The sequence below is a fragment of the Balaenoptera musculus genome, chromosome 10, assembly GCF_009873245.2.
Source record: "Balaenoptera musculus isolate JJ_BM4_2016_0621 chromosome 10, mBalMus1.pri.v3, whole genome shotgun sequence".
NCBI lineage: Eukaryota > Metazoa > Chordata > Mammalia > Artiodactyla > Balaenopteridae > Balaenoptera > Balaenoptera musculus.
The window spans coordinates 13,504,151-13,531,130 of NC_045794.1; the positions used below are offsets into that span (position 1 = coordinate 13,504,151).

At 37.9% G+C, this 26,980-nt stretch overlaps 1 protein-coding gene across 4 annotated transcripts; it reads left to right on the top strand.

Annotated features, from left to right (window-relative positions):
- Positions 1–3,103: 3,103 nt before the first annotated feature.
- On the top strand, positions 3,104–26,619 carry MGST1 (microsomal glutathione S-transferase 1). 4 transcript variants are annotated; one of them, XM_036866238.1, is made up of 4 exons: positions 3,104–3,256; positions 9,698–9,845; positions 12,037–12,131; positions 25,527–26,619. In XM_036866238.1, exons 2-4 carry the CDS (start codon positions 9,720–9,722, stop codon positions 25,771–25,773), a joined length of 468 nt encoding a protein of 155 aa, XP_036722133.1. In that variant the 5' UTR covers positions 3,104–3,256; positions 9,698–9,719; the 3' UTR covers positions 25,774–26,619. The 4 variants fall into 4 exon arrangements, with proteins under 4 accessions (XP_036722133.1, XP_036722132.1, XP_036722131.1 ...); XM_036866237.1 differs by lacking the exon at positions 3,104–3,256 and adding an exon at positions 3,656–3,741; XM_036866236.1 differs by lacking the exon at positions 3,104–3,256 and adding an exon at positions 3,671–3,773.
- The last annotated feature ends 361 nt before the right edge of the window (positions 26,620–26,980 follow it).

The following is a 26,980-nucleotide window of genomic DNA, read 5'->3' on the forward strand; positions in this document are numbered from 1 at the left end:
ACTACAGGCTAATCTCATCCATGAATCAAGATGCAGACTCCAAACCAAAATTAACAGCAAAGTGAACCCAGCAATATATTAAAAAACTAAAACTTCATGGCTAACTTAGGTTTATCTCAAAATGTAATCAAAATCATGACCAGGAATTGTTCATGAAACTTCAACAAAAGGGCTAAGGATAGCCAAGACTCTCCTCAAAAACTAGCTGAAAAGACTTGTCTTACTAATTATGTAATTAATAATTTAGACAGTGCATTGGTTCAGTGATAGAAAAATAGAGCTAAGGAATAAAACAATGAGCCCAGAAAGAGACCCATGTGAGTATCTCATTGTTATCTGACGGCATATCTCTGAAGACTAATGCCACTGGACACCTTTGAATATGCTTCTTAATCATTCAGATATGTTCTTTTGTGGAGTGTCTGTTCAAATCTTTTGCATATTTTTTCTATTTTTAATTATATATTTTGTCTCCTGATTATTGTTATAGGTATTCTTTATATATTTTGCATACAAGTTCTTTGTTAGATAAATGTATTGAGAATATTTTCTCCCAGACTGTAGTTTGCCTATTCATCTTCTTAATGATGTCTTTTGATGAGCAGAATTCTTAATTTTGATAAAGTCCAATTTATCTTTTTTTTTCTCTTATGGATAATGCTTTTTGTGTCTGGTCTAAGAAATCTTTACCTACTCCAAGGTCATGAAGATATTTTCCTATGTTTTGTTGTAGAAGTTTTATAGTGTTAGCCTTTAGGTCTATGATCCATCTTGAATTATTTTTTGTGTATGGTGTGAGCTGGGGGTTGAAGTTCCTTTTTTTCCATAGTGCTCTCCATTTGTTCCAGCTCCATTCATTGAAAACTTTCCTTTCTCTATTGCATTGCTTTGGAACCTTTGCTGAAAATCAATTGATCAACTGAGTGTGATTCTATTTCTGGATTCTATTCTGTTCTTTTGACCCACTTGTTTATCCTAAACTTTTACCACATTCTCTTGATTAGCTTCATGAGTTTTATCATTTTTTTTTAGTCCTGTTCCTCTCATTGTGGCTTCTTTTAACTCCAGCAGGTATGAGGTTCATATTTTATTTCAGAAGTTAGTACAATTTCCAAACTCCTCTGGATCTCAGTATCTATAAAATAGGAAAAATAAGAACTCCCTTATAGGGTTTTTTGGGAGAGATAAACAATCTAGAATACCTTTAAAAAGTATACTATAATTCTAAAATAATATTTGTATGTTTAGAATGTTGCTTATTTTTATTTCACTTTTTGCTTCCCTTAATCTTAAGACACGTTCTCACATATGTTTACTGAAATCTCCAAGAAGGGTCTGAACCCTTAGTTTCAGATTTGTGGGGGCATCTATTCTATGGATTTAGAGAAAAAAACAAAGATCTAAGATAATTAAAAGGAGTGAGGGGCACCTGATTCCTTCCCACTTTACTGGAAACCTAGTCTAGTGGTGATAGCAATCCTTTCTGACATTTCTCGTTTGTCTGTTTTTCACAAGGCAAGAACGACTAGATTTCTAATGCTTTGTTCTTCCAGATCTTTCTGATTTGATCTCCCTTTTCTTTGTTGTAGCAGCTACATTTTGCTGAATGACCTTTGCTCTCCCCACCCTAAATCAGTGACCTTTTAAACTGTTTTAATATTTGCTGTGGAATTACTTGTGTTGAACTTTGGCTCGAGTTTCCCTGAAAGATTTCATTATAGGCTTAAAATGGTGGTGAGCAGAAGAGTTCAAAGTTTGTACCCTTACCTTTACCCAAACTAAAACAAGCTGAAAAATAACTCTTTCTCTTCCTTACTCATCTAAGAGCATATAACAAAGATGAGCAGAAATCTAAATTTTTTCACAACCTTTTTCCTGTTACTGCTCTAGATCATACCCCAATTATCATTCTCATTGCTAAATTGAAATCTTTTCATCCTTAAGTTTAGTGGCAACTTCTTTTTTTTGGCTTTTGTGTCTACTTGATTGTAAACTCCTTGAGCACAATTATTTGATGTTATTTATCTTAGTTTCGGATTTTAGCATCAAACCAAGTGCCTTGCATTCACATCATAACTGTCTACTAAATTCATTCATTATAGGCAAGTGCTGATTATTGTGCCAAAGACAGTTTCATATATATAACAGACAGGCAATAATTGTACATGGTTTATTGAGAGCAGGAATCCAGTATTTGTTCATTGATTGATTAATAGTTTGAAGTCATTTTATAATTAGAGCATCAGATGAATCTGGTGCTCCTTTCTTTTCAAAAACCTGTTAGAACCGCTCAACTGGAATTCTGTATATCAATTATTTAAATAATAGCTCTCTGTACCTTTTTCTGTAAATTTATCAACAAGATTAGAGCTGTATTACCTCATAATAAATGAAGAGAGTCTTTTAAATACTTGTAGTACTAAAAACTCTTGGCAGGAATTCAGAATTATCTCACATTCTGCCCTATTCCAGTCAGTGTCACAGCCAGGTTCCAGTGTACATTACCAAGATAGGAGAATAAATATATGTAGTTTTCAAAAGACACGGACCATGAAAACGAAGCACTAACGTCTGCTGATGCTAGATTTTCCAATACTGCTACTGATATGCTTCTATAGAAACTGTTCTCAGGCCTGTGATTAATTGCCGTTTCCTAGAGCAAACTGGTAAATCTTACATCCTTTTTTGGTAGAATATGGATTTGTCCATCAAATCTTAGCTAGTCCTGGAGGCACCCTTTAAAGTCTAAAGGAGGTAAAATTAGGCCAAAAAAAAAAAAAAAAGGAAGTACACGACATATAGCAGGTGGTAAATGGGTGAGAAGTATGACCAAGTGAGAAGTAACGTAGATGGAAAGCATAAATCCTTAAACATGTTTAGATAAAGCCATGGAAGTTAGATCCATAAATACTGTTGTGGGTACTAGGAAGCTTGGAAATATCCTTAACCTAGATATCGGTGTTAGAATAACTACGCCTTCTAACCCTAACTCTCCTGAAAGTCCCTGCAAAAAACCATGCTAAACTGATTGTGTAATGAATTGTGTAATGAACTGTAATGATCCAGTTTAAGCTCTTCCAGTTCCATTTTGGACTCTGAACAGGAGGGGACAGAATGAGGAAGCAAATTGTCTAGGATCACGGATTTGGAAGACTGCAAGACTATAGGTGACCTTCACCAAATGTTACATTGTGTCAGTGCCAGCCTTCCGAGGAAGCCTTGCCGCCAGAGCAGGGAAAGAGAAGTTCAACAGAAGGTAATTTTATCAATGACTTCTAATCAGCGTCCCCCCAGCCCCCGAGATCTGAATATTCTCTAAAGCTTTCAAAATTGGGATCTTTTAAACATGTTTGCGGCTACATAAAAGTCGGCCTCCTTTCCCTCCTTTCCCACGCCCAAACTTGAAGAGTTCCAATACAATCGCTAACGTCCCGAGGCGCTGCAGAGGGGAAATGGCCTTTCGGGAGGAGACTTTCCGCCGGCGCCAAAAAGAAGGGTTCAGAGAGGAGAACCGGTGGGCAGGGGTTACTCCGGTGGGAGAAAAATCAGGCGACTTAGGGGAGGGCCTTGGCGAGGGTGGAAGTCGTGCTTTCGGCGCCCGAGAGCAAGTTCCGAGGAAATTAACCAGAAGGGGCGTGGCGCCTGCCTCCCACCCGCCCGCCCTCGCAATGAAAGTCACCGAGCGCCTGCGCGACCCGCCTCTGGGACCAGGTCGCGGTCTTTCTCCTGCTAGGATTCACAGTACGTGCCCGGGAGGGGTGTGTAAGCAGCGGGTAAGGAGAGGGAGGCGGCGGGAAGGGGACCGGGGTGGCAGGTGTAGGCTTGCGGGTCTCTGCCGACCTGAAGCTTCTTTGTTCCATGTAGCTGCTATATGTTTGCTTTTCAATCCATCACTTTTAAAAGGGAGTTTCATTCCTGTCCCCCTTGCAGGTAAATTGTCAAGCTCCAGGACTAAAACTTGAGAGAATAAGTCTTTTTGTGTTTCAGTGATGATTGACCCACTTTGTATTCTCAAACCAAGGTAGCATCCACTTTGAAAGGGCCCCCTTGAACTTTTGGGGAATAAAAAGTACGTGCAAGTAATAGTAATCTAGAAAGTGGCTGCAGTTTAAGCAACTTCTGTTCATCCTAAGGGTGTAAAATCCTGCAGCAGCTCTGAGTTCAAGGACAAACTGGCCTTTGTATCTCCTGAAAGACAGGACTTGCTTCTCTTGGTTTGCTTTGATAAGCCACAGAAACATTAGCAAGTTAAAAAATAATAATAATTAACAAAGTGGAGGAGGACGTGAATTAGACCCTATTAGATGAATTGGAGATTGTTAGAGTCTGCTCACTGGAACCCTGGGAGGATTCTCAGCCCCCCAGTCTGGAGGCGAAAGCCATGTGGAAGGAGTAAAGGAGAAAGGAAGCCTTCTTTGGGAGTTCAGGCCTCAGCTATTACTGCTATTGCTGGATTGGGGTGGTGGGGACCAGGGTGCATGCAGATTTCATCTCCCTGCTTCCTTTGAAATAGTCCCAAGGCCTCTTAGTAGTCCGGGCACCACATTTATTTTCTCCTTTCTCCTCTGCCTGTTTACTCTCCAAGAACGTGCCAGTTGGGCTGTAATCAAACATTGTTGAATGGCCTTGGAAACTTCTCCAGGTCTCCAGCTAACAGGCTTTAACCCAGTCTAGCCCAGTGTTCTCAGATCCCTAGCCTGCTGTGAAAACTAGACACACCTTTTGCATCCCCTGGGAGTTAGGCTGGTATTGAGTTTTACTGTCTTCTGCTTTTTCCAAAATAAGAGGCCTATGTGTGTTGACCATCTTTGTTCATCTTGAAAAATGGCAAATCGGTCCAAATTTGAATATTACTCTCTGTGGCAGACAAGGACAGTTTTTCTGAGGGTTTGTTTGAGAGTGGAGTTTCTTAAACGCTGAGTCCAGAAAAGGTCAGCATAGGCCCCTGGTAATGGCCTCCCCCCACCTCCCCCCCAGAGCCAGAAGCATTTTCCTCCCAACACCTGGGCCCTGAAACTTGGAGGCCTTGTCTGCAGTCACCTCAGTCTATTCAGTAAATTCTAGAACTCATAAGCAGCAATGAGACCACTGAATTATCTTTTTTCTTTGTCTCATGGGTACTGTTCTGTTGCTTTAAAAAGTCTAAAATTGCAGAGTCATGGCCATGGGAATGCATGCTCACATACTGTGTGTTGCACAATATTGATGTAGAAAGGCCGCTGTAGATAAGAGAACTTTGCTCTTTTTGGCTAAGAGCCTATAAAGAGAAGAGGAATATTTCTCAGTTGGTAGCATCTATCACTGAACTGTGATAGATACTAAGGGAGCAGGGGTGGGATTCTGTGGGGTGCGGGGGACAAGACAGGAAGGGGATTTGACAGAAAGAGACCCCCAGAAGGCCAGGGAAGTCTAGAATGTTTAGCCTTGATGGTAGATAGCCCACAGGTTCAACACTTGAGAAAACTGGGTTCCAGTCTTGGGCCCTCCACTGTGAATTTGGGTCAATTACTCATTCTACCTCTCTGGGCCTCAGTTTCCTTATATGTTAAACGTAGAGACAAATATTTGCTCTGAGTACCTTAGAGTTCTCCAAATTCTCAAGTGAGATAATGTGATGGCTTTTGAAAACTCTAAAATTGTATCCTCAGTGCCTAGAACAGCAGTTATTTATTTACCAAATACTTGTATAGCACTTACTGGGTCCCACTGCCTTTCTAAGCACTTTATACTTTATTCACTTAAGGCTCACAAGAGTCCTGTGAGGTAGGAAGTATTATTAACCTCATTTTTACAGGTAAGGTAAATTAATCGCAGTGGGTAAGTGGCAGAGTTACATCCACCTGGACCACAGTCTAGTTGCACAGTCTGTGTGAGCTCGACACGCAGCTCTTTGTCCTTTGTAAAGGCATCACCTCCACATTAGGGGACTGAGCCCCCCTCTCTGGCGATATAGGTAGAGATATTCTCCACTGTGCCAACCAATGCTGGACAATAAAAGGAACAATACACTGTCCAAATAGAATACATCGTTGGAATCATTTATTTTCTATAACTCATCACCAAGTTTCATGTTTTGCTCTGCTTACTTTCCTTCGATTATTTCTACTGTGTTCCTAGACTACTCAAATCACTGAACACTTTACCCTCTGAAGTATTATTACTACTATACTGCTATCCTCCCTCCTGGTGACCTTTCATGTACAAAGTTTCCAGTGACTATTTTTGGAGTGCAGTGCCCAGGCATGATGCAGGTTCAAAGCAACTTACTGACAAATTAGCTTCAAAAAAGAAAGTCTAGATCAGCACCACCTAATTTTGTGCTATAAATGACTCCTATTTCTTAATGCCTTAGCTTTAACTCTCCTTACCCCACCCTCAGATGTGCTGGGAGTGGACCATGTTGATCCTGAGAGGCGATTTGTGGACCCACAGTGTGTGATACCAGAAGCTCAGTATTGGCCTGCTCCCAAAGCCACAGACTTGAGGAGCTAAGGCATATTTTGGTGACTGAGAAACTCTGTGTAAAGTACACTTTGTGTGTTGTTCACATTTAGAGAAAAAGCCTCCCATTGACCTTTGCCTCCAACTGCTCAGGTCTTTGTGTTCTTTCCCCACCAACAGTTCTGGAAGTCTTCTACTTTTTCTCTATTCTTTCAATACCCATTTTCACTGAGAGAAAACCATCCTCTGGTTGCTAAATACACTTCATTCTGAGAACATTGCTAAATACACTTCATTCTGAGAACATTGGTGGGGATGTACAGAAACTGTTTGACTTTTAAAATTATGGTTGAATAAGCAGCATTTGCTACTTGATAAACTTTTCTTAAATTTAAAAAAAATTAACACCGCTGCTGTGTTTCTTCATATCTCTGTCCAGAGGCATAGGACTTAGGGATTCCTTATTAAGTGAATTACTCTATCTGCATGCTGAAGGAGAGTGCAGTTTATTCATGACTCCCCCACCCCTGCCATACTAGAGCAAGAGCAGATACATTAAATGTTGCTAAAAGTATTATTTTGCACTGAGAAACGTCAACTGAAAAAAACACATAACGTGAGAGCTGGGAGTTCAGCTTCAGTTGGGGCTTTCTGAGGATGGTAGCTCTTGAGGAACTGCTCTGAAGAGGTGCGGGTATCAGTATATATATGATTTTGGTGAAGGGGGTATGTGCAATCAAACACACATCTTCGTAGAAGTTTGCTGCTGGTTACAAGGAACGGATGTCTCCATTAATGATGTTAGTGCTTTTCTAGTTATGAGAAGTTGCAAAAAATTGGGCTCATACAAATTTCTCCTGAAAATATCTAACTCTCTGAAGGCCTCTTCTGCCACTTTTTCCCAGAGCACACAGTGCCTCATTCCTGATCTGCCCTGAACTCCTTTCAGGGTGTGTTAAAGGTCAGCGACTGCATTGGCTAGTGACTTCATGCTTGTAGAATCAGATGGTGAGTGTTATTTTTAGTTGGCAGAATCTATCTAACATACTTGCTTTTAAGACTGCTGACTGTTGGAGGTGGGTTAATTTGCTGCTCTGTGTGTGTGTGTGTGTGTGTGTGTGTGTGTGTGTGTGTATTTAAACTAAATACGGTTGACCCTTGAACAATGCGGGGGTTGGGGGGCCAGCCTTCCACACAGTCGAAAATCCACTTATGACGTATAGTCGCCCCCTCCTTTTACTCGGTTCCTCTGTATCCATGGTTCTGCATCTGCAGATTCAACCAGCTGCTAATTGTTTAGCATGCTGCTATTTAGTATTGAAAAAATCCAAATATAAGTGGACCCACACAGGACAAACCCGTGTTGTTCAGGGGTCACCTGTACATTTCTATTTGTCTGAATCCTAGGAGTATATTTTTAGCCTACCTTTTAAAGTAGGGGTTGCTTAGGAAGCTTTGGGATTTTTATTTGCAAAATGGGAGTAATGCTTAACTTGTAGCATAATTGGAAGAGGAAGGAAGATAACAGATGGAAGGGGTGCCAGCACCGCCAGCTGCGGGGTAGGCACTCAGTCAATGTTAGTTGAATCAGAATTAAGCAGTTTGCAGTCTCTTGAAGGAGACAGTGCAGTGTGGTTGGTATACAAGATGTGAGGTCAGAGACCTGGGTTTGTGTCCCAGCATGGCTGCTAAGTATCTCAAATTTCCATTTCATTCATCTGTAGAATAGATATACTTATGAGAATGATAATTTTATGGTTATGAAAATTATGTAAGGTAATGCACGTAAAGTACATGGTATAATTGGATGTGTAGCCAAGTCTTATAAAATTAAATATGTATGTATTATATATGTGATTTATGTCCCATTCAACAGTAACATACAGACAACTTCATGACTGGTAGCAGAGTATAGAAAGATATATAGGTTTACAGATTATTGGTAGATGGATAGATTGATCCGAATGATCACTCTAGGTTGCGTGCAGGGGTTGAGTTTTAAAGGCAGGAACAGATGTGTCTACAAGAGACAACACTCCATGCTAAGCCTGTAAAATAGCGTTCAAGCTTGGGTATGAGAAAAGATATTTGTTTATGTAGAAGACATAGAAGATGTAGGTAGTGGGGCTGGTAATAGAACAGAGGAGGTTAAAAAGAATGACTCTCAGATAGTACGGAATTTCAGCTTTACCCTAACTTTCTACCCGCCTGGACTTCAGCATCACCCGTGTGTGCCTCTGTCTCCTTCCTGAGCACTTTCCTGTTTATACTTCCGACACCAGACTCAGGGAGTTACCTTCAGTTTACTCCTGACCGCTTTTAGGTGGAAGTAAATATGGAATGTGAAGTGACCTGAAGACTTACGTAAAGTTAATCCGCCTCCCCTTGTGCCTTCTACAAAAGCATCATAAATGCCAATTTTTCACCTTGCATTTGCAAGCCTTGTTATTTTATGTTTCCATTATCCTGCCTCACCCTCTTCACTTGTGTTGATGTGAATGATGACCATGGTCTTGATGACGGCGATGATCGTGATCAGGAGATCGTAAACTTTATTGAGGGTTTTCGTGGGCCAGGCACTGTGCTAGGTATTTTCCACATGCTATCTCAGTTAAATCCTGACAACAACCCACTAACTTAGGAGGTATTACTATTCCTATCTTATAGATGAAGAAATTCAGTTTCACAGAGGCTAAGTCTCTCAACCAAGGTTAATAGAAAAATGGTGTAACTGGAATTAGAATCCTGGAGTCTGAGATCTTGAATACGACTGAAAGGACAAAAGGCTGTTAAGTTGGGTTTGTAAAGGAGGACATATGTTAGAACTTAAGCATTTCTAATCAAACATTAATGATACTAAATACTATGGACGTAGTTTGATGTTTCTGAGGAGACCCATGGATTCTGTTTTTGTGTGTGTCCAACTTGTGGCTCATCTTGATGCAAAAATATGATTTTATTTCTATCTTTAGAGCAGTTCGCCTGTTTATTTTTGCTTGTAATACCCCCTGCATTTTCATTTTCACTCAGTACTTGTTTGATGTCTTCAAGCTTAATGGTATAGAACTAGACAAAACCATAATAGTATTCATTTTGGAATTTAAAAAAACCTAACTGATTATTTCTTCTTCAAATAACCCGAGATATCTTTAAGAACAGTGTGGTTAATGCTGCAGTATAAGCGCATCAAGTGACCGTCAAGTTATTTGGGGTATTTCTGTCTGCTTTATCCCATCTTGTCTAAAATTTTTTTAAGATTCCAGACCAAAACTGAAAAAATGGTCGAGCTCACGCAGCTAATGGACAATGAAGTATTCATGGCCTTTGCCTCCTACACAACGATTGTTCTTTCAAAAATGATGTTTATGAGCACTGCAACTGCATTCTATAGATTGACAAGAAAGGTAAGACATCGGAGGCAATATTTTCTTTTAAGAGTTGAGATTCTGGAAAGCAATTTTCTTAAATTATTTTTTGTAAAGCCCAGTGGCATATTGTCTAATACTGCAAATGAAGTATGCAATCATTTGGTACAGGTGGTCCTGATATATTTATGGAATGGGTGCTTTTTCCTAGAAACTAGTAAATAGTTTTTTCATTGTAGCTTTTACCTTTTGTCATGCCACTTAGCATATGAGATTTCTGGAGTATCAAAGTTTTCAAGGAAACTTTTTGTGATTTTGAAGTTAATTTTGCCTACTAGAGTTTAGAAAATAGTCATTTTCTAGACAGTGAACTGGTGTTTTCAGCTCTGTTACAGGTCAAGGATATGCCTTTGGGGACAGAATTAAAGTTCTTATTATCAGCAGAACCTCTTATGATTGGGATAAGGCATTTGAATTTTGTGTGGTTATGAATTCTTAAGTGGATCATATTTCTACCCGTCATGATAAGAATGATTTTTTTTAAAACTGGAGGCTTGGGGAAGGTGGTAGAAAGTTTTTGAAACACATAACCTATATTCAGGCAGGGTTTATGACGACAGTGATGGGGGTAAAGCTACGTTGACAAAGTTAAATGCTTTTTCATTGGTGTGGTCCCTGTGCCTATTCAGCAGCTTCTTTCTGGAAACCATCGTTTCTCTTTTAGTCCCTGTCCTGAGTTTTTGTCCTCCAGAGCCTTGCTTTTATCTAGACGTCACAGTGCTCCCTAAGGTATTTCCTCATTACTGTCTTGAGGCATCATTTCTTCCCAAGGATATCTGCATTTTAATGGGGGCCCATACCCATGTGTTTAACTCTCTAATGGGGCAAGGTGTTAGAGCAGCAGTCTATTAAGTGGCTGCTACCACCAGATCCACACTGTCCTCTAGAAATGTCAGGCACCAAGGATAGCAGAAATGTGGCTTGTCTTAAAAGGAGAAGGGAATTCCAGTTTGTGGAGAGCCTGTGATATATGTTAGGAGCCATGACACTCTTTGTGTGTGTCAGATCATGGAAACATTTTACCTAATTGTTAGCATTATCATGTGAGATAAGCGTTACTGTTCCCATTTTATAGATGAGGAAATACAAGTCAGAGATTAAGTAGCTTTCCCAAGGTTACACACCAATAAAGGGTGAGGCTGAGATTCAAATTCGGATTGGTTTCAATGAAAATCTCATGCACTTTACGTTGTAATACCTTCATTTACTTATTCAAAATATATTTATTGAACATCCACTGTGTGCCAGGCAATTATTTAAGAACAAGACAGACAGATCTGACCTCAAGAGCTGATACTGTATCACACTGCTGCCCATCAGCTCTCCTCAACATCTTTACCTGAAATAAATGCTCATGTCATATTAAGAAAAATATTATAATATTTATGAGGTTCCTCAGCTTAAACTAAGGCTAATTTTAGAGTTCGTGTTTTTCTTTATTATATATTATTAAATACTGGGACATACTTAAATATTTTTAAATGCATGTTTCAAGTTTCAGGGAATGGGGAAATCATTTCAAACATCATAATAATGGCAGGAAGGAATACATGAAATATGCCCTAGAACATGTACTTGGTGTTTATAGGAATGCGATTCAACTTCTTATATTTCACTGTATTGTTCAACACAAACTTCTAGTTAATTCAAAAAAGGAAAAGAGGCACACATATCCTAACAAAGTACAAAATACTTTTCCTGCCCCTCACTCTTTTATGCTGCATGCCTGTTCTCTGATATCCTTGGCAAGTAAACTTATGACTTTCATATGAGCCAACCAGTTAGAAATATTAATACTCTTGAGGGCAAGTGCATCAACATTACTGTAAAAAAATGCCAGTTCACCATAATAGTCAATGAGGACTTAGAATTATGCTCATTTTTTCCATTTTTGCTTCCTTTTCGCTATTTTTATACATTGGTTTTTATGTCCGTTCTTATTTATGCTTCTCTTAAAATTTTTTTTTACACTGTTAATAAAAATTCAGATTTTAAGAAGAGATGCTTTCTGCTACCCCTGGGTTTGATCTATTGCTCCCATTTTTTTTTCATAATGGCCAACTTGGATGCCTGTATTTCCTTCCATTAAAATGTAAATAACTTATCAGATAGAGTTACCCCCATGTTACTTGGCATTTGAAATAGGTTTTTTCCTCGTTATTTGGAATAGGTTTTTGCCAACCCAGAAGACTGCGCAGGCTTTGGCAAAGGAGAGAATGCCAAGAAGTATCTTCGGACAGATGACAGAGTGGAACGTGTACGAAGGTGAACCCACTGTCTCCTGAAATGATTTACTTGATCAAAGAATTTTGGTACCAGAGTTAAGTGAGGATGTTGGGGTCTAGAAGAAAGAAGGAAGAAAAGTCAATCATTTTACCTAGTCCATATAATTATAGAAAATTAGCAATCTAGATGTCTCCAACTATCACTGTGATTGCACATATTTCCAGTTTAGCTTTTCTGTGCACTTTGTTGGGGTTAATGACTTTGTTCTGTGTAGGGATTTATCAAAAGTAATGACAAGTAGGAGGTGAAATGAGGGTGGTAGATTCTTGCAGTTTTTGTCATCTTTCTCCAGAGGTGAAACTGTCAGCTTGTGTAAAAGGTTGAAGAACTAGGTATTTTCACATAAGATTCAAAATATGAACTTGGGAAATCTCTCCGTTTCCAATCTCTCTCTTCTTTGTCGATATTATGTTTAATATACTGAGAATGCAATGAACAATGAAAAGCAGTAAGCCAAGATACCATCTACACAGTTTCTTAATAATACCATGAATATACTTATTTTAAAAGCACATTGAATTCTAGTTCTGGAGTATATTTCTTTTTTTTTTTTTTTTTTGGAGTATATTTCTTAATCCTTGTCATAAAGTCATGTAAATTGCAAACTCTTTTTCATCTTTACAGAGGTATTATTGACAAATAAAATTGTAAGATGTTTGAAGTGTACAATGTCATTTGATATATGTATATGTTGTGAAAGGATTCCCTATATTGAGTTAATTAACACATCCATCACCTCACATATTTCATCTCCCCTCCTCTCTTTTTTGGTGAGAACATTTCACTTCTACTTCTATAGCAACTTTCAGTTATACAATAACACAATACAGTGTTATCAACTATAGTCAGCATGTTATACTTTAGATCCTCAGACCTTGTTCATCTTATGACTGATGGTTCATACCTTTTTATCAACCTCTCCATATTTCTCCCAACCCCTAGCCCCCTGGCTACCACTACTTTCTGTTTCTATGAGTTTGATTTTTTTTCCTTTCGGTAGATTCCGTGTATAAGTAATACCATATAATATTTGTCTTTCTCTGTCTTAATTATTTCATTCAGCCTAATGCCCTCCAGTTTCATCCAAATGACAGGATTTCCTTTTTTTTCTTAAGACTGAATAATATTCCATTGTGTGTGTGTGTGTGTGTATGGTTAGGTTGTTTCCATGTCTTGGCTGTTGTGAATAATGCTGCAATGAATGTGGGAGTGCAGACATCTCTTTGGGATAATGGTAGTTCTCTTTTTAATTGTTTGAGGACCTTCCATACTGTTTTCCATAGTGGTTGTACCAGTTTACATTCCCAACAACAGTGTGGAAGAGTTCCCTTTTCTCCACATCCTGGCAAGCATTTTCTATCTCTTGTCCTTTTTACAGTAGCCATCCTAACAGGTATAATGTGATAACTCATTTTGATTTAGGATGATTGGTGATGTTGACCACCTTTCATGTACCTCTTGGCCAGTTGGATGTCTTCTTTGGAAAAATGGCTAATTGGGTCTCCTTTTTTAACTGGGTTATTTTTACTTGTTTGTTTATTTGTTTTGGGCTATGGAATTGTATGAGTTCCTTATATATTTTGAATATAAGCCCTTATCAGATATGTGGTTTGCAAATATTTTCTCCCATTCCATAAGTTGCTTTTCAATTTTGTCGATGGTTTCTTTTGCTGAGCAGAAGCTTTTTGATTTGATGTAGTCTCATTTGTTTGTTTTTGCTTTTGTTGTCTTTGCTTTTGGTGTCAAATCTAAAAAATCATTGCTAAGGCCAATGTCAAAGAGCTTACTGACTATCTTTTCCTTCTAGAAGTTTTATGGTTTCAGGTCTTACGTTCAAGTCTTTAATCCATTTTGAGTTGATTTTTGTGTATGGTGTAAGATAGGGTCCAGTTTCATTCTTTTGCTTGTGGAAATGTAGTTTTCCTGACACAATTTATTGCAGAGGCTGTCCTTCCCTATTGTATATTCTTGGCTCCTTTGTAAAAAATTAATTGACTACATATGTATGGGTTTATTTCTGGACTCTCTATTCTGTTCCTTTGATCGATGTGTCTGCTTTTATGCCAATACAATACTGCCCGGATTACTATAGTTTTTAAATGTAGTTTGAAATCAGGAAGTATGATGCCTCCAGCTTTGTTTTTATTTCTCAAGATTGCTTTGGATATTCAGGGTCATTTGTGGTTTCACACAAATTTTGGAATTTTAAAAAAGTTCTCTAAAAATGCCACTGGGATTTTGAGAGGGAGTACATTAAATCTGTAGATTGCTTTGGGTAGTGTGGGCATTTTAGCAATATTAATATTAATTCTTCCAATCTATGAGCAGAGAATATCTTTTCCTTTATTTACGTCTTTTATTTCTTTCATCAGTGTCTTACAGTTTTCAGTGTATAGATCTTTCACCTCTTTGGTTAAATTAATTCCTAAGTATTTTATTCTTTTTGCTGCTATTTTATTTTTTATTTATTTTTTATTTTTTTAAACTTTATTTATTTATTTATTTTTGGCTGTGTTGGGTCTTCGTTTCTGTGCGAGGGCTTTCTCCAGTTGCGGAGAGCGGGGGCCACTCTTCATCGCAGTGCGTGGGCCTCTCACTGTCGCGGCCTCTCCCGTTGCGGAGCACAGGCTCCAGACGCGCAGGCTCAGTGGTTGTGGCTCACGGGCTTAGTTGCTCCGCGGCATGTGGGATCTTCCCACACCAGGGCTCGAACCCGGTTCCCCTGCATTGGCAGGCAGATTCTTAACCACTGCGCCACCAGGGAAGCCCTTTGCTGCTATTTTAAATGGAATTGTTTTAAGTTTCTCTTTCTGATAGTTCATTGTTAGTGTATAGAAATGCAACTGATTTTTTTCATTGTAGTTTATTGAAATTTGAGCAAGAATTTGGCTTTGATATTCTCCAACATAATATTTTTGTATATTGATTTCATATCCTGAGACTATACTGAATTCATTTATTACTTCTAACAGTTTTTGGTGGAATTAGGTGAGTATTTTTGATATAATATCATATCATCTACAAATAGAGACAGTTTTACTTCTTTCTTTCTGATTTGGATGACTATTTCTTTTTCCTGATTAATTGCTCTGACTAGGATTTCCAGTACTATGTTGAATAAAAGTGATGAGGGTGGGCATCCTTGTTTTGTTCCTGATCTTAGAGGAAAAATTTTTGGCTTTTCACCATTGAGTACCATGTTAGCTGTGGACTTGTCATATATAGCCTTTATTACATTGAAGTACATTCCATCTATAACCAGTTTGTTGTGAGTTTTTATCATGAAAGGATTTTGGGTTGTCAAATGCTTTTTCTGCTTCTATTGAGAAGATATTTTTAAAAATTTATTTATTTATTTATTTTTGGCTGTATTGGGTCTTCGTTTCTGTGTGAGGGCTTTCTCTAGTTGCGGCGAGCGGGGGCCACTCTTCATCGCGGTACGTGGGCCTCTCACTGTCGCAGCCTCTCTTGTTGCGAAGCACAGGCTCCAGACGCGCAGGCTCAGTAGTTGTGGCTCACGGGCCTAGTTGCTCCACGGCATGTGGGATCTTCCCAGACCAGGGCTCGAACCTGTGTCCCCTGCATTGGCAGGCAGATTCTCAACCACTGCGCCACCAGGGAAGCCCCTGAGAAGATTTTTATCTTTCATTTTGTTAATGTGGAGTATCACACAGATTGATTTGCAGATGTTGAGCCATCCTTACATCCCTGGAATAAATCTCACTTGATAATGGAGTATGATCCTTTTGATCCTTTCAATTAAACTGTTTAATTTGTTTTGCTAATATTTTGTTGGGGATTTTTGCCTCTATGTTCATCAGGGATATTGGCCTGTAATTTTCTTTTCTTGTAGTGTCCTTATCTGACTTGGATATCAGGGTAATGCTGGATTTTTAAAATGAGTTTGTAAATGTTCCCTCCTCTTTTATTTTTTGGAAGAGTTTGAGAAGGATTGGTTTTAATTCTTCTTAGGGTGTTTGGTAGAATTCACCAGTGAAGCTGTCTGGTCCTGGATTTCTTTGTTGGGAGGTCTGTAATTACTGATTCAATCTTCCTACTAGTAATTGGTCTGTCCAGATTTTCTATTTCCTCATGATTCAGTCTTGGTAGTTTGTATTTTACTAAGAATGTAACCATTTCTTCTAGGTTGTCCAATTTGTTGGTGTATAATTGTTCATGAGTCTATTTTGACCCTTTGTATTTCTGTAGTGTCAGTTTGAATGGCTTCTTTTTTAATTCTAATTTTATTTATTTGAGTCCTCTCCCTTTTTTTCTTGGTAAGTCTTGCTAAAGGTTCGTTTATTTTATCTTTTCAAAAAAATCAGCTCTTAGTTTCTTTGATCTTTTTACTGTCTTTTTAGTCTATTTCATTTATTTCTACTCTGATCTTTGTTATTTCTTTCCTTTTACTAATTTTGGGCTTAGTTTGCTTTTCTTTTTTTAGCTTCTTGAGGTGTAAAGTTAGATTGTTTATTTGAGATCTTTCTTTTTTCTTAATGTAGGTATTTATCACTTGTATAAGCTTCCCTTTTAGAACTGCTTTTGCTGCATTCCTTGAATTTTGGCATATTCTGTTTCTGTCTTTGTCTCAAGACATTTTTTGATTTCTCTTGATTTTTTCTTTGACCCATTGGTTGTTTAGTAGCATGTTGTTTAATCTCCACATTTGTGAATTTTCCAGGTTTTTTCTTTTTTCTTCTTTTTGTAGTTGATCTTTAGTATCATACTGTTGTGGTTGGAATAGATGCTTGATATGATTTCACACTTCTTAAACTTATTAAGGCTTGCTTTTTGGCCTAACATATGATCTGTCCTGGATAATGTTCCATGTGTTCTTGGGAAGAATATGTATTCTGTGGCTTTTGGATGTAAAGTTCTGTAAATGTCTTTTTAGGTCCATCTGATCTAAAGTATAGTTTAAGTTCAATGTTCCCTTATTGATTTTCTTTCTGGATGGTCTATCCACTGTTGAAATTGGGATATTGAAGTCCTCTACAATTATGGCATTGTTCTTTCTCCTTCAGATCTGTTAATATTTGCTTTATATATTTAGGTGTCCTATGTTGGGTGCATAAATATTTACCAGTGTTATATCCTCTTGATGAATTGACCCACTTTATCATTATATAATGACCTTGTTTGTCTCTTGTCACAGTCTTAGGCTTAAAGTCTGTTTTGCCTGATATAAGTATAGCTACTTAGCTTTCTATGGCTTCCATTTGCATGGAGTATCTTTTTCTATCCCTTCACTTTGAGTGTATGTGTGTCCTTAAAGCTGAAATTAGTCTCTTTATAGGCAACATGTTGTTAGGTCTTGTTTTATTTTTATCTATTCAATCATTCTGTGTCTTTTGATTGGACAATTTAGCCCATTTTCATTTAAAGTAATTACAGATAGCTATGTACTTATTGCCATTTTGTTAATTTTTTTCTGGTTGTTTTGGAATGCCTTTGTTCCTTTGTTTCTCTCTTCCTTTGTAATTTGATGATTTTCTCTAATGGTAAGCTTTGATTGCTTTCTCTTTATCTTTTGTGTATCTACTGTAAGATTTTACTTTGTGGTCACCCTGAGTCTTACATAAAACATCTTGTGTTTATAATAGTCTATTTTAAGTTGATAACAACTTAGCTTTGAATGCATACAAATGCTCTACATTTTTACACTCCTCCTTCCACATTTTATGTTTTTGATGTCACAATTTTCATCTTGTTATTTTGTGTAGCCACTGACAAATTATTATAGTTACAGTTATTTTTAATACTTTTGTCTTTTAATCTTTATACTAGAGTTATAGGTGATTTAACCACCACCATTACATTAGAGTATTTTGACTTTAACTATATGTTTACTTTTACAAGTGAATTTTATACTTTCATGTTTTCCTCTTTAGTGTCCTTCAGTTTGAAGAACTTGAACACTTTTTTATAGGGTTGGTCTAGTGGTGATAAACTCCTTTAGCTTTTGTTTGTCTGGAAAACTCTATCTCTCCTTCTATTCTGAAGGACGGCTTTGTTGGGTAGTGTATTCTTAGTTGGTAGTTTTTTCTTACAGAACTTTGAATATATCATACCACTCTCTCTGGCTTGCAAAATTTCTGATAAAAAAAATCTGATAATCTTACGTGGGTTCCCTTGTATGAAATAAGTTGCTTTTCTCTTGCTGCTTTTAAGCTTCTCTCCTTGTCTTTAACTTTTGATAAGTTAATTATAACGTGTCTCGGTGTGGGTCTCTTTGGATTCATCTGTTTTGGTACTTTCTGAGGTTTTTGTAGCTGAATGTCTATTTCTTTCTTCAGATTAGGAACATTTTCGGCCATTACTTCTTTGGATAAGTTTCTGCCCCCTTTTCAGTCTCATACTTCTGGTACCTCTATAATGCATATATTGGTCTTTTTGAGGGTTTTCCATAAGTTCCTTAAGCGATTGTCACTCTTTTTCATTATTTTTTCTTTTTGTTTCTCTGATGGATGAATTCCGCAGCACTGTCTTCAAGTTTGCTGAACCTTTCTTCTGCTTGATCTAATCTGTTGTGACCTCCTTTATTGAATTTTTTAATTCAGTCATATTCTTCAGCTCTGTGATTTCTGTTTGTTACTTTAAAAATATTTTCTATTTCTGTTGAAATTCTCACTTTGCTCATGCATTGCTCTCCTGACCTTGATGAGCGTCTTATGACCATGATTTCCCTCAGGTAAATCACTTATCTCTGTTTCAGTAAGATCTGTTTCTGTAGATTTATCTTGTTCTTTTGTTTGGAACATATTTCTCTGTTTCTTTATTTTTCTTTATTCTCTGTGTTGGTTTCTGTGCATTAGATAAAACAACCACCACTCCCAGTCTTGACAGAGTGGTCTCATGTGGGAGATGAACGTTGTCAATTAACTTGAGCTCCTGGTTGTCTCTCAAACCTTTGTGATTGTCCAAGCTGCCTTCTTTGTTTCTACTGGCTCCCAGTTTTTGAGTGTGTGCCAAGACTTTTCAAGTGTTCCAAAGGGGAGGATCACAGTCAGCAGCTAGCTGCAAGCTGATTGGAAGCTGGACTCTCAAACAACAGCTGGGAAAGTAGGTAGTTAAGCCCCTTCCAGAGAGAAACTGGGATTTGGGCATTTTTCCTGGGCTCAGGTGTATATCTGTGGGGAGAGCTCTTGTACCTATTAAGAAACTGCTTCCTTGTTTGCTATAGTCCTGTGGAAGTCATGAATGCAAGCCCCATTGGCTATCAGAGCCAGGCAATCCAGGAGCCTGTCCCTTCAGTAGTAGCTGCAAAAGTTGGGGTGCCAGAAGTGCATACAAGCTCCTTCCAAGGAGATACTGGCAACTTGGAGTGGGCTAGAGGGAGAAGGTGAGGGATGTGTCTTCTGGCTTCTCCAGTCTCTGAAGAGGATTATAGCCAGCCCCTAGATGCATACTGAATTAGAAGCCTGACCCTCAGCAGCAGCTTTAAAGTATACAGATGAATGCCTTTTAGGGAAAGACTGGAAGATGGACATTTTTGCCTGCTCCCTCTTCACTGAGCCTTGGGGGTGGGGGTAGCTGCGGCAAGTGCTTGTGCTTGTTGAGAACTGCTTCTTTGTTTGCTATATTCCTGTGGGACTTGTGAATGGTAGCACTATTGGCTGTCAGAGCCAGGTGATCCAGAGACCCATCACTTGGGCTGCAGCCATAAAAACTGAGGTGCAGATGTGTGTAAGCTCCTTCCGGGGAGATACTGGAGACTTGTTTTGGGCTAGAAGGAGAAAATGGAGGAGATGTCTACTGGCTTTCCTAGGAAGGATCAAAGCCAGACCCTAGATGCAGGCTAACTGGAAGCTTGACCTTTAGGTAGCAGTTTTTAAAGTATGCAGGTGGATCTCTATCTGGGAAAAACTGGGAGGTGGGCATTTTTGCCTGTTCCCTCTGTGCTGAGTCCTGGGGGAATAGCTACAACAAGTCTCATGCACCTGTTAACAACTTTGCTTTTGTTTGCTATAGTCCTTTGGGTCTCCAGGATGCAATCCTCACTGACTTACAGAGTTAGGTGTTTTGGTGGGGGCCTGTTCTTGGGTGAAAGTCTTAAAGGTTGGGGCACTAAATATGAGGTCTAAACCCTTTTCTCCTCAGGGAGAAGCTGGGAGTTGAGAATTCCCTTCTGACTGTATGATGCTGTTCTGGGGGTGGGGTTTATAGCAAGATTTTTTCAGCCTTGCCTTATCCATTTCGATGTGGGTATTTTCTCATTCTCTCAATGGGTAGAAGTTGCTCAGCTAGTTTCTGGATTTCTTTCAGAGGTAATTGCTCCATGTGTAACTGTCCATTTGGTGTATCTGTGGAAAGAGGGGAGTTCAGGAGCCCCCTATGTCACCATCTTGGCTGACCTTCTCCCCACCGCAAAATTTTTTATATTGAGATTCCATTCCCAATCCATTAGTTACCTTTTTCTAACATGTGAAACATTAAAGTTATGTACTGTCTTCATTTAGTATTTTCTAATGCTCATCTAAACTGTAGTACAATTCTAGACACATTTCACGGGATAAGCAAAATTATATAAAATTAAAGAAGCAGTGAAGAGTTTTCATAGCCATACTTAAACATTTAGATATTTAGTTTTGTGATGAATAGTTAAGATATGAAACATCATGAATATATTTGACTACACTTCTTCAATTTGGTGAGTATAAATAGATAATGAAATGGGGACTGAAAGAAAAAATTTTACTTCTGTAATTCACGTTATCTGCTGCAGCATCAAATCCCTTTGGAATCTAGATCATATTTGCATCATCACTTTTGACTTCCTGGAAAGTCTGAAGCCCCTCCCAAGATTTCTGCACATTCCCTTATGGTATATCGTCTCAAGATTAACTCAGTCTGCAATCCTGCATTTGTGCATGTTTCCATATTCTGCATTTTGTTAGGCTGATGTAAACTTGGTTCTTTCCATCAACTCTCTCAACAAATCAAGTTAAAAATGTGATAAAAATAGACCTGACTAAATCAAGGTGCAGAGTTTACAGTATGGCAACACAAACATTTCAAGTTGTATGTTACAGTGCTCTGTCCTTCAGCATCCTCTCCCTGGGGAAGTTGCATTGTGCCCTCTTCACCTCACAGAATGGTCAGCATTACACCATTGTGCAGGCTATTCTTTTACCCCATGTACTTCTCTGCTCCTCCAGTACCGAAATTTATTTTTTTTATTTATGCAGAAGTTTAATCTCAAATTATTTATCAAGCAAGAATGGCTTTTTCTAAGAGGAAGTCTATGCTAGATAGTTAGAATAAGATTTTAACTTTTGCTTCACTTAGTTATATATTTGTTAATTCAGCAGTCCTACTGATTAAAGTGGCCAGTTTTAAAATGGATTGTGTCAAGAATATGGATCTAAAATAGTCTCAGGAATCTCTCAAAGAATCAATGTGAAAATTTCAAACAGTATCAGAGGAAAATTATATGTGTTATGATGAAAAAGAATAAAAATTAGAAAAGGTGAATAAAGCTTTGTGGAGTTATCAAAACCACTAAAGAGAAAGTAAGCAGTTTAAAGCTTTGTCTCATCCTTTTCGTGCATCCCTTTTAGGGAAGGTAATCAAATACATGATGCTAATCATGACCCTATGCTCATAAAATTGCCCAGAACTTGAAAGTGACAACAATTAGACCTTTAGTAGCATTAGTAAGTTTGAAAGGAAGATCAAAGTAAGTCTCACCTATGAAAACTTAGCAACAGATATTTTATTTGGGAATTTTTAGATTCCTCCCCACTCTCCCTTCCCAGCCCCTACTTCTGTCTCTCCTTGCCCATGGGATTGTATTTCTAAAGGAGAAAGCCATTATCTAAGCTGATCTTCTCATCAGGTTGTGAACAACAAATAAAATTTAGAATGATTGACCTTAGCTATGAAAGGAGTCAGTGTCCTTGAGGAGGTGCAGCCACTGTGTGTCCAGCGCCTCCTGGCGATCAGACACTGGCTTTTCAGTGCAGCAAGAAAGAGTGTCCAGGAAAGACAAGGCATCCAGTTTTCAGGTGTATTTTTTTAAGATCGGATCAGTCCCATCAAAAAATTTCCTACTAACAAATCTCTTTTGGAGATACTTTTCAGAGAAAGAGTTTCCAGAATCTCCACTTCCCATTTTTAACCTAGAATTTTTCTTTTTCATTACTTCCACATGTAATTATCACGTTATTTCTATTAGCATATTTCAGTGACAGGGACAGAATTTGGCTACAAAGGAAGTGAAAATTATGCTTTCAGGTATGCAATAGTGAGAAAATTAATACATTCTACACATATGGAACACTTAATTAAAAATATAAAGTAATATGTGTTGAAATGTCAAGATAAGTAGCCTAAAGTTAGTTATTTATATTCTGGGCAGACAGAAATCAGTGATGATTAGAAAACCTTTTACATTATGCATTTATTTAATCCTATCCCATCTTGTTCTAGAAAGAATTCAAGACCAAATGTGTTCCCTACAACAAGGTAAAAAGAAAGTTGTACAGTAATCAGGGCAGCTGGAGAAATACAGGGTAGCATTCAAACGAGGAAAAGGGGGGTGGTACTTAGGAAGAGGAGAGATGTTTAGAATAGGCTATGTTTAAAGGTAGAGAATACCCCTTCACTGAAACTGTTCAGTGGAGTCCAGGTGATACTTGCTGGGGATTCTTCAAGGAACTGGAGCATGGGCTAGGATTTGAGCCAGATGACTTCCCTTCTGGCCCCAATGCATGAAGGAAGCATTTATTGAGAGATTACTGTGTGTGTCTCACTGTCACTTCTTTTATTGGAGTGCTATAAAATAGCTTTAAGACTGGGTTCCTGCCCTTGAGGGGGTTTATAACTTTTCCCCTAAAAATAAGACCAACATTCATGTAGTACTTAGAGAATGATATAAAGCAGTCTCCCATTAGATGTTAAGTCGTGAGGTACAGGGTATTATTTCCTAGGGTATTTAGAAATATTTCATAAAGGAAGAAGCTGAAGAATGTTAGGACTTGAGGAGAAGGAGAGGAGAGATCACGTCAATTTGGGAAAATTTCTTTGTGGGAATTTGGAAATACTGCTGCTGTATGCTGAGCATGAAGAACTTTGGGTAAGAGAAGGGAGTCAGCAAATCTGGTGTGAAGCTCCTTTTGTAGTTGGCCATCCCCTGATAATTCTCAAAGATGTCTACAAGTCTGGTCTAGGTCAGGGCGATGCTGAGATCCGAGTGGTTCTGATCTGACTAGGAAGGTGTGACTGGTGCATCATAAGCACAGAGCAGGGCTGATGGGAAGGTCAGCCCAGAGCAAGCTTGCCCCAAGGAGCATCTGCCTGAAGGAGAAAGGAAACAGGAACACAGGATGATGGAGAGGGGGAAATAGACCCCGGTAGAAGGTGGTCACACATAAAGATGGATGTCCACCAGTTACTAGATTTTGGTAGCTGTCTAGGAATGACATGAAAATGAAGGAAGCTGCCCCTCTAGGATGAGTTCTGTTGTTTGAGCAGAGAAAGGGTCATGGTGGAAGGGTGATACTGAACTACAGCAGGAGCTGACTGGGAGAGTTGGGTAAGCATGTGCCTGGCTCAGGGTCTAAAAAAGAAGAGCATATAAAATAGCGTAAATTAACATAGAGTGTGAGGCTCCATTGAAAACAGGCCTTACTAGGACAATAAGGAGTGCTATCTCTGAGACCATTTCGAGGGCCAAGGACAGGGAAAGAGAACTGAAAAGAGAAATAAGATAAAGAGAAAGAGGGAAGCCAGAAAAAAATGAGGGGCCAGTAAGGTCCAAGGAAGCCCTGCCTTTGAACTTCCTTCCCTCTCCCTCCACTGGAGCCCTTTACCCCTTATTGTCTTTGACTTTCTTCTCTTCTATTTGCCAATTGCTTAATACAGGCTTAGAAGTAAACACATTTCCACAGGGTCTCACCATTATAGGTTCTTTCCCAACTTTAAAATGTCTGTCCTTTTAGAATGTTGTGAAGGAGAAAAGTAACATGGCCAAGATGGGAGGTGAAGATATATCTGTGGTCCAGCAGGAGAGTTCAAAGGACCCAAACAAATACCCTTGCTATTTGGTAATTGGTGAAGCGGGCTCTTCTTTAGTAGAAAATAGTATTCCTGTCCTTTCTTGCCCACCTCACTCTCAGTAACCCTTGAGTTGTTCCATGAAAGAGAAGGGACAAGAACTCCCATACCTTTCTGTCTTGGCTTTTATTCAGGAACAGGCAGTTGTTTATTTAAATCTTTCAAAACTGTTACTTACCTAGGTCACTGTCACATTCTTCATACCTTTATGTTGTCATCTTTGTCAAAAAGGTGATGAGAAAGGATAATCTACAGGAAACAGGAGAAAGGAAAGGAAGGGAGGAGAATGGTGATCATTGAGCAGGCAATATGTAATAGTTACATTTTTTGCTAAAAGAAAAGAGAGTAACATAAAACAAATATTTTTCATTTTGAAATATGTATCGATAGCTGATAAGCTCTATCAAAATCTCAATTTCTAGTCTAGATTCTTAAGCAGTTTTTAACTCTGGAGACTTGAACAGGGGTACCAGATTTTTGAAGATTAAGCAGTTTAAAAAAATGTCAAGTCAATAATAGATGTGCCTTGTATTCACAATCCTAGCCAGAGGTGCCATGAATTGGAGGAAAACTTGTGTCTAAACCATGCTTTCTGTTTTCTTATAGCTGTGGTATGAAATTCCAATCAAGGAACTATGTCTTTCTCTTTATTGTCTATCAATTTTATGTATACTTTGCACTTTGCTCCATCACTACTAACTAATTCCTTTTGCAATTTTAGGATAGATTGGCTAAATTTTTTCCCATGTTTGAAAGACTAGTTATGTATTCTGTTATATGGATGTGGAGAGCATGAATTTCTTGATATTAAATTGGTAAATTGATTCTTGACAACCTAGTGGATTGGGTGAATGGGCAAGGGTGGTCTCAGTAACCATTTTGCAGACTAGCACAAGTGAGGGAGGAGTCTTAAGAAAGGTCATAACCAAAAGGGTTTTCTTCTTTTGGGAAGAAGAGTTTTTATAAGAAGAATCTTGAATTGCTGTTGTGTGGACCTTAGAAGAAAAAGTATTTTATATGTATAAAAATAGAGTGAGTTTTATTATATAGATGCAGTTTTGATAGTCTTGAAAGTGCAGCAAGCCTTCTCTGTTGTATGTTGAGATACACTACAAATAAAAGAAACAAGATAACGAGGCATTCTAAATAAGAGTCAAGTGGGTAAGGAAGCAAGGGAATTTGAGAGAAATAAAATGAATCTTACTTTGCATGTTTAAGATCCATTAACACTTCTATTTAGTTTCAGAAGAGAGGGGAAAATGAATATATTTCTGCTGATTTTGAAATTTGTGTTTTACAAGTCATCTTTTTCCACAGAGCCCACTTGAATGACCTTGAAAATATTGTGCCATTTCTTGGTATTGGCCTTCTGTATTCCTTGAGTGGTCCAGATCTCTCTACTGCCATCCTGCACTTCAGACTCTTTGTTGGAGCACGAATCTACCACACAATTGCATATTTGATACCCCTTCCCCAGCCAAATCGCGCTTTGGCTTTTTTCCTTGGATATGGAGTTACACTGTCAATGGCTTACAGATTGCTGAGAAGTAGGTTGTACCTGTAAAGAGAATCATACAACTCATCATCCAGTGATTTTCTAACAATTCTGTACTTCCAACTTATAACAAATACTTTTTAAGGTTTTAAGTGGGAAAGGAGCAGAGAAATTAAGATAGGGAAAACCTAGTCTGAATATTAATGTCACCAATATCCTTTATTCTTTTTTAATATTTGCACTAGAAATTTAACATAATTTTTAGCTCTTTTGTCTTATTCTTAAAGTACTTTGTTTTAAATTTTTATTGTAATTTGTAACATTATTCAACATTTCATATTTTAAATCTTTAGAAAGAGTAAGTACATGTATGTTAAACTTGTATTTCAGTATTGCTGAAATTGGCATATGAAATAAAGAATTTAAAGAATGATTTCATTTGGTTTTATTTTTCCCAACGTATTTTCAAAAGTTTCAAACCTACAGAAAAGCAGAAAAGTAGTACAATGAACTTCTATATGTCTTTCACCTAGATTTACCAGTTGTAAACATTTCCCCATATTTGCTTTAGCTCTATCACTCAATGTTTTTTCTGAACAATTTGAAAGTAAGCTGCAGATACTGTATCATGCATTTAAGATACTTCACTCCTAAATACTTCAACATGTATCTCCTGTGTACAAAGCAGCCTCCAAATAACCATACCATTCCCACACCAAAGAAATTTAACTCTAATACAATATTTATTTAACATACACAGTTCATATTTAAATTCCCCAATTTTTCCAATAATGTCTTTTATAACTGCTTTATTTTTGATCCAGGAATCAAACAAGGACGTCACACTGCCTTTTGTTATCATTTCTATTTAGTTTTCAATAAAATGGATGAGTTCTTTCATTTTTTTTCATCTTTTATGACTGGCGTTTTTTGAGAAGTTTAGGCTGGTGGTTTAATAGAATGATCCTTAATCTGATTTGGTTTTGTATATTATTTTCTCATTCTTAGATTCTAATTAAACATTTTTGTTAATGTTGTGTTCTTCAGATTACAGCACATTAATAGACATATGATGTCACTTTGTCCCATTAGTGGTGATCAGTTCAGTAAGGTAGTATCGACCAGATTTATTCACTGTAAAGCTATCTTTTTATAATCGTATTTAGGGTGATAAATTGAGACTGTGCAAATCCTGTCCTCCTACAAACTTTCACCCAATGGATTTAGCATCAAATAATGCTCAGCTTTGTTTCTATATAAAAATATAAATATATAA

Coding starts and splice junctions, on each gene's coding strand:
- MGST1 (XM_036866238.1), top strand. CDS start 9,720: ATGGTCGAGCTCACGCAGCTAATGGACAATGAAGTATTCATGGCCTTT. Junction 9,846..12,036: donor TCTATAGATTGACAAGAAAG/GTAAGACATCGG, acceptor TATTTGGAATAG/GTTTTTGCCAACCCAGAAGA. Junction 12,132..25,526: donor AGAGTGGAACGTGTACGAAG/GTGAACCCACTG, acceptor CTTTTTCCACAG/AGCCCACTTGAATGACCTTG.